The sequence below is a fragment of the Cydia fagiglandana genome, chromosome 2, assembly GCF_963556715.1.
Source record: "Cydia fagiglandana chromosome 2, ilCydFagi1.1, whole genome shotgun sequence".
Classification (NCBI taxonomy): domain Eukaryota; kingdom Metazoa; phylum Arthropoda; class Insecta; order Lepidoptera; family Tortricidae; genus Cydia; species Cydia fagiglandana.
The window spans coordinates 21,764,657-21,777,239 of record NC_085933.1 but is presented as its reverse complement, the minus strand read 5'-3'; the positions used below and the strand labels follow the sequence as shown (position 1 = coordinate 21,777,239).

Here is a 12,583-nt window from a genome sequence, read left to right as displayed (position 1 = left end):
ATAAATAATAAGTGGGGGTAGCCCATTAACCCAGGGGCATATATGTAGAGATGGCACCAGCACAGGTGTTACCTGTCTCTACTTTTGTTCTATTGTATTTGGCTTCATCACTATTTGTAGAAACGGCTGGTAAAACCTACGCTGGTGCCATCTGTAAAATACTTCGACCGGCCAACGTCATTGATGCGTGTGGTACTGTTTTTGTTGCGCTTTACTTCGCTGCCTCGCTCCACTCAGCTGATTACCGACCCCTTATGATATATTAAACGTAAGTATATTTGATCTCTATGTCTTTCCCATCACGGAACAATGGTGTTGTGGACCTTTGGAAGACGTGCGCGGAGCCGAAGCCAACACGTAGATACCCTTTTGACGCTTTAATGTAATGTAAGGAGTACACCTAGCGGATGCTGCCTTTGCGCGTGTCATGGGACGCACGCAGAGGCAGCACCCGCCAGGGTGTACGGGATATTGAGAGTTGATGGGATCTAAAATGAACTAGGTTATTGGGTGAAAGCGATGGACTTTTGTTGGCCATCGTTTGACGGATGGACGTTCGAACGTTTGATGGACTGCGAGCTATGGGATAAAAAACCGGACGCCTGCCTAATAAAACGGTATGCAATTTTATTTCCGGCTGACGGTGTCTCGCCCTCAGAAGATGGGCCTCCACAAAAAGCGACATCTAAAATGGCTCAAGGGCAACATATTGATCTGTTATTATTATATGTATCATGTAGGTACGTACCGTATTAAGGTAGTAGGTATTAGCTATGCACTAGTCGGTATTACATAGCGTCAGAATGCAGCACTCGCCTTAGGAAAAGGTATCTCGAGAAAGTTGCCTCATGACTCATTGATTAGCTTTCTTATTGAAGCTATTACGTCCCATTATGTTTACTATAAAATAGTTCTTATTTCCCATTCAATTGATTTCCAAACGGGAGAAGCTATACGGCATTTGTTGAATAAGGATTAGGCTAGAAAAAATATAGACATCTGAATTTACATAGTGCGTACGTTATTATAATATTTCCAACTATATTTCTATGATATTACGATTCGCTTTTAATCGTTAACCTTTTGTTTTCATTAGACAAACCGGAACACAAGAATGATGACAAAAAAAACAAAATGAAATAAAAAGCGAAGTAGCTGGTAAATAATAATCTCTCTATAGTAACAGCACCAGTCATGGGACATTTAAGAGGAAATTTGGAGTATTTATGATATTTCCTTTATACATGTAAATGGTCTACCGCTTAGCGTGTTAAAAAATGAAAGTCCTATCCGTCTTTCATGTTTTAGGCGTGTTGTATCAAAGATACTGCAATTAGTTTCCACATATTTAACAAATAAAAACTATGCTTTTTTTCTCCAGTCATGGACACCAAAGTTCCAGTAATGGGCCCCCGGTAATGGACGTGGATCCAGTAATGGGCCCCCTATAATGGACATTGCTCTATCAGTATAAAATATTGAAATGGGGAATAAGTTACGGCAAAAAAATCAATTTTTGGTATAAGCTTTTATCGCTGAATGTATTTTTCTTTCCACAGCCAATTATTATTGATTGTATTAGATCCACCGAGACAATTCTTACCCTAACACAATTAGTTAGGGTTTAATGCGATAAAGTTCCCATGGCCACCTCCTGTCTCCATCATCAGATCAGGTCCATGTTATCATAATATTGCATTATCATCCGATTTGCATACTTAATTAAGTATGCAAGTACGTAATTACGTACTTACACAAAATTTCAACTGAATCGGAAATCGAAAAGTGGCTCAAATTCAGCTACCAAGATTGGACCCACACTAACTAACAGGGCAAGTTAAATAAAAGTTTGGAAAAACGATATTAATTTATCCGAAGTCCGAGAATGACTCCTGATTGACATATTTCTTAACTAAATTTTATTTCTGTATTGTTTAAACATGAAATTATGGCATAGCAAGCATCATTCTGTCATTTGTCCCATCATAGGAGGTACGCAGTTTTAAAAGGCCTGCTACACGGTCGCCGACAAGCCCCCAAACCGCGTGGCCTTGGTCTGTCCCGGACCGTGTAGACAGTTGTTACCAACAAAATTTCGTTTGACCTCCGGACGCCCTTGGCATGCGAGCGCGCGCCAGCGACCGCGGTCTGAGCGGTCGGTCCGGAACCGTGTAGCCGCCCGTCGCCGACCGCACTAGGCCATTTCGCTTGGAGGACGCGCCGTGTGCGCTCGTGTGGTTATAGCCATGCCATGGGTACTCAGTAGCATTTCTAAAAATTCATCAAATACTTTTCTCTTCATTCTCAGAAAGTTATGTATGGCCCCGTAGCGTAGTCCAGCAAATTCATCAAGTTGAAATGACTCAACAAATGTCGTTTTTTGAGCCAGCGTTTCATTCGTATACCCTTTTCTTTTTTTACAAGCTTTTTATTAACTTGCAATATACCTAATGTAAGTATGTAAATATGTTTGTACGGGTCAAATCTTGCAAGTTAAATTAGACCTACTTTCTAGTTTCCGATGGAGCTGAACATTTGCATACATATATAAATCGGGTGACAATGCATTATTATGGTACCATATAGCTGATCTGATGATGGAGACAGGAGGTGGCCATAGGAACCCTGTGATAGAACAACGCGACCTAATTGTGTTTGGGGTTTTTAGAATTGTCTAGACGAGTATTTAATTAGTTGCCTGTGGAAAGAAAAGTACATTCAGCGATAAAAGCTTGTACCAAAAATGACATTTTTGCCAAAAACTTATTTTTTTGTCATTGCACTAGTATGAGTAGATTATGAAATTTGGCGCCCCGCCAATAAGTTTTGCCGCCCCAGAAGTCAAGGAAGAAAAACAAAATGCAATCCGCAAGGTTAGGGGCCATTTTGTGCGCTTGCAATACGTGTTGTCCGTCCGCGAGTTCTGAACACACTGTGGTCTGCCACCGTCTAGCCAGCCAACTCAGACGGACCCACATACCAAGGACAGACCAGGGTCAGACGGTTAGTAGGCTTGTCGGCGACCGTGTAGCAAGCCTTTAAGGCTCCTATAATGGGATTGGGCCAAATACCACTATTTTTTTACATCTGTGCAGTCACAACATAGTGTGTTGTATACCTTATCTCATGGTAAATGCAATTAACAGAACACATTCTAGTTTTCATCAAGTAATAATTAATTAAAATTTAATAGATTAACTCACCTCTCTTAGCGAAGTTGTTAAGAATTCGTAGTGGTATTTTTTTTCAGTGACACGACAACTTTTAGGTTGACGCCAATTTCTTAAAAAACAACCAAATTTAATGAAACTTCAAACTGAAACAGCTCTAGGACTCTTATTTATGATACTATACAGCCAGTGTTTATAAACTACTTTTAGATGCTTATTTTAGAGGAATTATGTTTTTTTGTCCCATTACTGGTTCCACGTTCATTATAGGGTCCACTACTATATATACAGTTTGTAAAGTTTACATTCGGATGGCGACTGCAGTATAGTAATGTTGGAACGTTACTGCTGCAGCGTTCGTGCAGACGATATCACTGTTAATTTCTTTGATAAATTGTTTTAAATACCGTCGTCGCATTACTGTCGGGATAAAGGGTGACTCACGCTAGACCGTGCCGAGCCCGGGTCCAGGCGTTCAACATGTCATTTTCTATGACGGCTGATCGGTAATCTCGTGATGCTTACGAAACGAAACGCCGCGGCGTAGCTTCGTTCCGGCCCGGCCCGGTCTAGCGTGAGTCATCCTTTAGAGCGTTCAACTCATTTTATCATGAAGATAATCAATGAGTTCAGCAACATAGGCTTCGTCAGCGCTACAGCAATAGCGACGCAACAGTCTGCTGCAGTCACCATCTGAATGTAACCTTAAAACAAAACGAAGGAAATCACAATCACACAGTTCTAATAAGTTGGACAACTTTACTCAGAATCTTTTTATTTACCTTTCACGACAAACTCTTGAAAATAAATTCAGCTAAATTAGTCATTAGTATCATTAGATCATTACTCCTTCCTTATGACATGGATTATTTTAATAGCTCTTATATAATCGATGTAGTTACGTGATTTCCGAGCGTACGATAGGTGATGATTATCGCCGAATTACACTTAATTAATAACGCTTTATTACGTACAGTTAACCGTAAATTGAAATGGAAGATAATGTGAATATAGGGGACTCTCACATTATCATCCTTGGCCAAAAAATTAAAGAGAGGGAGAGAAAGAATTATCTTGACCTCATCATCTTCGTCATTAGCCTTTGCGTCTAACTATTGCAGACAATTTATGGGGTTAAACCGAATACACTATTACGTTTTTGGTGGCTGAATAGACCGATGCAAGACTGACAAGTTCTACCACGGGCCTGATGACAAACGGCACTGAAGCACCTTGTCGAAAAATATATCTCTATATCAGCACTTTTCTCTCAGGCACGCAGCCACCCGGTTAGTTGGATAAACTATAGCAAAAAGTTAAATAAGTTTTCTAACCACGATATTCTTAAATACTCCCAGTCTGCTTAAAGTTATTTATCTAAAGTAATTACCTACTTGTAGTATAATTATGTAAGTAACATAAGTGGGTTTTTCAACTGTTATCTAAGCATACCTACTTTTGTTTCTTTTTTGCCCTTTTGTTAGTGGGAACAACGTCAGATATATAGTTTGTTAAGAGTTTTTCTATTCTCTTTTTAAGTCATTAAGAGTATTAAGACTGTTCTTTGAACCATTCAGTCGTCAGCTTTTGTCAACAAATAATTATTAGGTGTATAAATAAATAAAATAATTTCTTGATATTCGATACCCCGCTTTGCAGCTTTGCAGCTGGCTACAGCCTTCAGCAGCGGTGACCGATCCGATCAGTCCAAGCAGTGTTGCCCACTTGGCGTAAATGATGCCAGATCTGGCATATTTTCACTCGCTTTGGCACCAAAATTTTCAATTTAGCATCTGGCATATTTTTTAGCATAATTTAGTCTAAGCCAAGTTTGCACCAACTTGGCAGCAACAATATGCGCCATCGCCTTATGTGGTTCATATTTTCATATGAATTTTGACTTTTGTGGACGGATGGACGTCGACGGACTATATATAGTTGATCAAGCAGATCTTATCAGTAGAAAAAGGCGGCAAATTTGAAAAATGTATGTGTTTTAAGTGTCTAATTTCAAGTGACATTTTAGCATTTTTTTTAGCATATTTCAAAAAGCTTTGGCATAATCTAGACATTAGTCTAGCATTTTTTCAAAATCCGAGTTGGCAACACTGCGTCCAAGCCAGGACGGTGTCGATCAGTCGATTATCCGAACGTTATGATTTATGAATATTACGATCCTTCACACAATCTAATTAATACCTATTGCATCATTCTGTCAATGCAAATATGATGTAGTTCAAGTTCAGTAGGTACGCTTTTTATTTATAGTAGCTTGAGCAACGTTATCAGAGGCGTGAGAATTGATTCGACAAGGCGAACGGCCCAAAAACACCCACTTTCCACTACCAAGGTTGGAAATAATACAATCTATCTATGAGTCGAATTTAGTAAATTAGTCAACCCTCTTCTATCGACTTACTAGAGGAAAACTAGCAGGGCCGAGATGACAATCTTTGATAAAAAACACCAATCGAGACTTAAATTTAATAATGTAGATTTATATGGAAAGAGTCACGGCAACCCTGTTTCACCAACGTGACAGGTGCGACGAATTGTAAAATCACTGTTGCTGACGTCACAGGCATCCATGAACTACGGTTACCGCTTACCATCGGGCGGGCCGTATTCCTGTTTGCCACCATCATTGTATTATTAAAAAAAACTTTATGATATCGGAAAAAAACAGATATTTCTCTTGCTAAGTTTATGACAATTGTCACAGAAACACTACAATTGTCACGAAATTCCGACATATAACTCATTACCTGTCAAGAATTACCTACAATTCTTCTAAATCTTTGACAATTGTCAGAAACTTCGCAGGAGAAATATCTGTTTTTTTCCGATATAATAAAGTTTTTTTAAATAATACAATGATGGTGGCAAACAGGAATACGGCCCGCCTGATGGTAAGTGGTAATCGTAGCCCAAGGATGCCTGTGACGTCAGCAATAGTGATTTTACAATTCGTCGCACCTGTCACCGATGTGAAATTGGGGCGTGCTACGAAATGGTACATTTTCTTTTCGTTTGGAGTTTCCCGATGCACGATTGGTTTGACCCCCAGTTCTGTGTCATGCATAATAGATTTGTAGTGTTCATTAAGTGTGAAAATTTTATAAGCGACAAATAAAAAAATAAGTTCGACCACTTTTTACACACTTGCCTAAGTATGTATATACTCAACGCCCCGTGTTTTTCGTATTACTTTTAATCGTGGATAACCTATCTTGTTTATGAGACTTATAGAGATGGCCGATGTGGTCGAAAAGTGCTCGAGTGGAGACCACGGACTAGCAAGCGCAGCGTAGGAGGTCCACCCACAAGATGGACAGACGACCTTGTTAAGGTCGCCGGAAGACGCTGGATGCGGGTCGCTTCCAACCGGCACGTATGGAGGTCCAAGGGGGAGGCCTATGTTCAGCAGTGGACGTCTTATGGCTGAGATGATGATGATAAACCTATCTTGTCCCTTTTGGATCTGTGTGCAGACAGGTTATTTTACGGTATCGACTTTATCAAATTCTAAATTTCGAAGTTTTGTTAATTTTACCTACATTGACATTTTAAATGGAAGTTTAGGAATAACTTCAAGCTACGTGTTTTTTAAAACGGTGAACTGAAAGAATGACAGGTAACCTACCGGTAACTAATCGTCAAAGTAAATCGTCATTGTGAATGGTTAATAGAAACATTTACGAGTACAAAAATAGGCCAACATTTTTGTCGTCCCATTTTCTTAATACTTATGTGGTTTTTATTTTTATTTTATTTTATATCGATTCTTTGAATTAAAATGAAAATAGAGCTAATCGACGAAATGATGAGTTTTCTACGATCACTGATGGAATGGAAGCTGATTATTACTTTAAATCAATTGGACTTTGTGCCTACAAGAAAAACAAAATGTTCTGCAAATCTTATTTATTATTTTAAAATTTATCTTTTTATAATAGGTATAAAGAGCGGCAGAGGGTATCAATAAAAAAAGCACCTCGGCGGTCTAATGCCGAAATTTGTGAACGATAACCCTCCACGTCTTAGAATAAATTAATAATAACGGAAATAAACCATTTAAATTAAACATCACAACGAACTTAAATAATAACTATTAGACTTAACAAGAAGATGACATGGCGCGGCTGACTTATAGTTAATATTATGACTTAATCGTATTGCATGAAGACGATTAGTTCCGCCGGAGCACGGCGGGCTGTTACGATTGTTACGATTCTATCTCATTCCTGAGTCCGGCGAACGACAGATTTTATAGCGATGTACGACTTTTACTTTTGCTCGTTTCGCAAGCCTTACACAACTCCATTGATCGCCGGCGCGGCCATCGAGTCTACGATCACTCGCATGTCGATTTTGTTTATTCGTTTTGTGCTCACAACTCTGACATAATTGGATGAAAACTCGCAGCCCGCCGCGCGCGCTTCGCAATAAATACGCGACAATAAATACTAATAAATTACAATTGAAACTTGACATCTATAACCTAACACAGCTGCCTGTGGCTTACGACTAAATGAGCTCATTCGATCACATTCTTTCCGCACGCGGCCGGACCGCTAAGTACAAAATAGGTAACTGAAGTTTCGGCCGGCCGCCTCAAACAGATCAACGCGGAGAAACTTAAACTAAACCGTCTAGAACACACGCGATCACATAAACAATTCGCTTCCTCGTACGAAATAGATTAAAAACTAAGCGGGCATAACGTGAAAGGCAGTTATCCAACGCGGTTAGAAAGGTGTCACGGTTGGCGGGCGCTTTCTAGCGCGAGTAGAGTGCGAGGTCCGAGATTCTACGCTGGCGCGCAGCGGCATGGAAGCCGCGTGTGCCATCGGGCACCAGCGGCGTCCGAGGTTCGAACCGAGGTGCGCAGGACAGCCTCCGACCGCCACACTCCGGTCCGGTCAGCGAGCAGCCGGACAACCGACGTGCCAGCCAACCGTCGCCACTGCTAGCGCTGCCCGTGCTCGCCTGCGAGGTCCGCCGCGAACCACAGTAAAAAGATACCCCCGAATCCGAGCTGTGGCTGCACGTGGATGGCCGCCGCGGAATCCACGTCTGTATTTCTGGCGTACGTGGTGCGAAGAAACTACTCGAATTTCTTCTGAGGAAAGGATTTCCATATCTGTATTCATATTCTGCTTCACTACCGCTGCAACAAGACGAGTATTCACATTCGTGGCGGCGCGGTGGCGGCCGGCGTATCGGCGCCTTCCTCTTTGGCTCCCGAGGGACACCGTTCAGTTCGTACACTCGCATGCCCTCGTCCTCGGAGTTCTGAAGTCGCAGCGCCTCCCGCGCCGACTCGGACTCCGTGAACTCAACTAAAGCACACACACAATTCACGAGACTGGGATTCTTGTTGAGGAACTGACGCACGTCAGCGGGAACTGGATTACCAGGACGGAGTACGCGGACTAAGGCTATTTCTCCGCAGCTCGCAAAGAGACGAGACACGTTTTCCACTGAAGGCTTGTCTATAGGCATCCGAACAGCTACGACGGTCCTGGATGGCGTGGTCTCATCATATGCTGGTAAGGGCTCGATCCTGCGCAGCTTGGTTCCCACTTCATTGATTTCCAATTTCGTTGATCGCTTCAAAGCCTCAGCGACCACCCTCCAATCTTTTGTCAGATGTTTGACGCGCTTGAAGCTCGAGATTAACTTTAGGGACACATAACCCTCCTTATTGCGACGAACGTGTTTGAGCAGGAAGGCATCTTTAGTAATGTTCGCATCGGAGAAGTAAAACTCCACTTGGGACACTATCCGGTTGGCAAGCTCGTCGTCGGGCGGGGTGTAGGGCGGCTCCTGCGCATCCTGGGCAACTTCGCAGCCGGAGTCCTTGCCTCCTCCGGAGCCGGCTTCGGAGGCCGTATCGGAGAGGTCCGCGTGGTCATCGGTGGAGAGACGGCGGTCGGTGGCGATGCCTTCATCCTCGGGCACGCCCGGGCTAGAAGGGCTCTCCATGTTGACTGATAGTGAGACTCCACTAATATTTACGCATTACACGTGCGTCTCGCTCGGTAGCGCGGTATGGACTGCGAGCGCGCGGCGGGCACGCGCCTCTTTTATAAGGTCGGGGGGATGTGTCGGTAAAAGTGACTCGGAAATACGAGATGACATTGCCATGTGCTGTATCGTAATTAGCTTACTGTTAGTAAGGTGGCATTGTGTTTAAAGGAGGTTACTATTCGCGTTTGGAGGAACGCGGTCTCACGCAAACTCTTATCGTTAACAATGTTAACATGCAATGATTACCCGAATGTAAACATTAAAAGGCGTTTCTGCTATTGATAGTGGAATATAATTATGTTTGTATGTTTACGTGATTATAGAGCGTTACCGCGATCTGTGTTGGTATTTGTAACAAGGTCGAAATGCATCTTCATTGCGTTTATTGTCCAGAAAATGCCAAGATATTTTAATGTACCACATTACTTATTATGAATATATTTATCTATCTGTGTATAAAATTCGAATTGCCATTAAATTGAAATTTTGCATACATTTGTAAATCGCATGACAATGCAATATTATGATGACATAGAGCTGATCTGATGATGGAGACAGGAGGTGGCTATGGGAACTCAGTGATAAAACAACGCCAACTAATAGTGTTTGGGGTTGTTAGAATTATCTCGGTGAGTATTACTTGTCTGTGGAAAGAAAAGTAAGTATGTACAGTCAGCGATAAAAACGTGTACCTACCTAAAATTATTTTTTTGCCAAAATTTATTTTTCAGTTTCAGTCTGCTTGCCGTGATTCTTACGTCGCGATTCGGGAAATAAATTAGAGATTTATTAACTAGATACGATATAGTAAAGATCTAAATTTTTAAGTCGCTTTTGTTTTGATACGTTGTTGATAAATTACCTACATATGTTCTGCTTACATAAAGTTACATATTCTTTCTACTACCACCAATCCATCTAACTTACATAATGACACATGTTATTGTATTCTCTTGTTAGTTTACGACTTTCTGATATTAACTACGAAAACATCAGGTGATGCGGGGGCGAGCCCAACGACTCGCAACTGACCAACGCAGACCATTGCTACCAGTTTCTAATGATCCCTGGATACTTTTACTTGTTAAGAGTCTGCGGGCCAGGTTATACTGGTTAATTCCAAATTTCGGGACTAGATAAGACTGAAGCCCTTTGCGTCACCGAATTCTGCCGAATAAGAGGCTTACCGTTGTGCAACCTCGGTAATTGGATGATTATTCAACGATCTGCTAGTTAGCGACGAATAATTACGGAAGACCTTCAATGGCGACCGGTGCCCTGTTATAAGCACTAACTTTTGCGTGGATAACGCCTATAACGGTGAAATTACAAACTTTTTTGTTTTTTCTGCGATGTACTGCTAGGCTTATCAGAAGTCTTGTCTAATGTTTGTGACATATTTCCAATTCCAATAAATAAGTAAATAATCCTAATCCTAATAAGACATGGTTTACCCTCTGGGGACGATCGTATAGTTCGCCCCATCCACGATGACGGGCGGATTTGTGAAATCTAACCTTTAATAACATGACAATACGAGTCAAGGCACGCGTCTTCGTAAATGACACGATCTATAGAAACTCTTCCCAGTGATGCAACTTACGAAGGAGGAAGTTATCTTGCAAAATGGCTATATCTCGCTTATCTCGCTAACGGCTTCTTACCACGCCATTCAACTCAGTTAGCACTTAGCTACTTTGTAATTAACATATTATCTCATAATTATTAACATATATAGATGGTTAACAATGCGAAAATGCATTAAGCGTCTCCATGACTGAACTCATTTAATTTTAAGAACATCTGTAATACCACGGATTACGTCAAATAAATGATTATGAATATTGCGTGCCGAGAAATTATCCATTTTTGCCGTGGCTGATACTTTTGGCCATAAAGAAATTATGTATAAACAACCTAACTTTAGGATAAAAGGACAATTTTGGAATATAAATTCAATTCATGGTGGGTCTTAAACATTGTTAATAGGTCTTTAAAGTCGCTATGATCCACTTAGGAATATACTTACAATAATTAACGTTATATTTTAATTATAAATTAGTTCAACTATTACGTCTAGTTCAGCGGTAGCTTCTGTACCTCATAACTATTATAAGTAAGTAATAAATGCTCAAAATGACTGCCAGCGCGAAAACCTAATTTCCATATATTAAAATCTACTGGTAAAAACCTTGACCCATGACCCAATTTAGGGAGCTTCACACGCAAGCAGCATATAGGTACCTACATACATACATTCTGACATAATTCGGCTGACCAAATATTTGGGTTGCATTACATCACTGTTAGGGCTTCGTATAATAGTATAAAGTTGCTGATTTTTTGCTTGCTGGCTTCTGTAGGTAGCAGGGCTTGTAGATTTTCCCAGATATAGTACAGTCGCCATCAGATATATCCGAGCAGCCAAGGTGCTCACAAATATCTGAACACGCCTCTATTGTCAAGGCGTTAGAGTGCGTGTTCAGATATTTTTGAGCACCTCGGCCGCTCTGATATATCTGATGGCGACTGTACAGGCCGGAAACAGGCGGGCTGCATACATTCAGTTCAGCCCAATTCCCTGAAAAAGCAGGCCTTATTTATTCTTAAAAAGTTGTGCTGTTAATATGTAATTAAAATCATTAGATTTGATTGTTCAATATGAGATCACAAAATAAAAAGTCGAAAACCATTTAATTTGGCAACAATTCACGCGATTCCCCAATAAGGTTTTTTTGCCTGTTTTGAAAACAATTTTATCGTAAATCTTATTAGCGGCTTAAAAAGGTAGGCCCTTTCGTACTTTATACATATACAAACAAAAATGTGTGCGCTATTATCAACAAAGAACTTAAAATTTGCATATCGCGTTTTATCCTAACCATCTTAACCTAACATAATTACTGATAACAAATTCAATATGGCCGCTCGCTTATAGCTAACGTAGCTTATTTTCGCCCATTGCATCATCCGCCTCGGTAGCGCAGTAGGCAGCGCGTAAGTCTCATAATCTTAAGGTCGTGAGTTCGATCCTCACCCGGGGCATATCTTTTTGCGTTTTTTTTGACAACATTATTTTATTTTAGATAGCCGTAAGTTGTAAGTTTAGCTGGTTTCGCTTCTTAGTGATTCTGTATCATGAACTTACTATTTTTTTTTATATAGCAATTAGCAAAACGCAAATTCATGAACTTCTACATATTTTGTATTTGTATTTTTGTATTAAACGTATTTTTTTCCTTCTCGGTCATTATCCTGTAACCTCACGTACACTTCCTGATAATCATGTGAAATATAAAAACAATTTTCCTTCATTAGATCTTATATTTGAACTTGCTTTCAATTTTGAATTAACTAGGTTTAGGATGTAACCAAAGAAA

The 12,583-nt window shown here is 40.6% G+C and overlaps 1 protein-coding gene and 1 non-coding gene across 2 annotated transcripts; one reads left to right on the top strand and one right to left on the bottom strand.

The window, feature by feature from the left end:
- Window positions 1-7,079: 7,079 nt before the first annotated feature.
- Window positions 7,080-9,462, bottom strand: LOC134678417 (la-related protein 6). Its single transcript, XM_063536994.1, has one exon. It carries the CDS (start codon window positions 9,156-9,158, stop codon window positions 7,950-7,952), a length of 1,209 nt encoding a protein of 402 aa, XP_063393064.1. The 5' UTR covers window positions 9,159-9,462; the 3' UTR covers window positions 7,080-7,949.
- Window positions 9,463-12,175: 2,713 nt separating this feature from the next.
- Trnam-cau (transfer RNA methionine (anticodon CAU)) lies at window positions 12,176-12,248 on the top strand. The gene has a single exon. It is a non-coding gene; the product is annotated as a tRNA-Met (tRNA).
- Window positions 12,249-12,583: the final 335 nt, after the last annotated feature.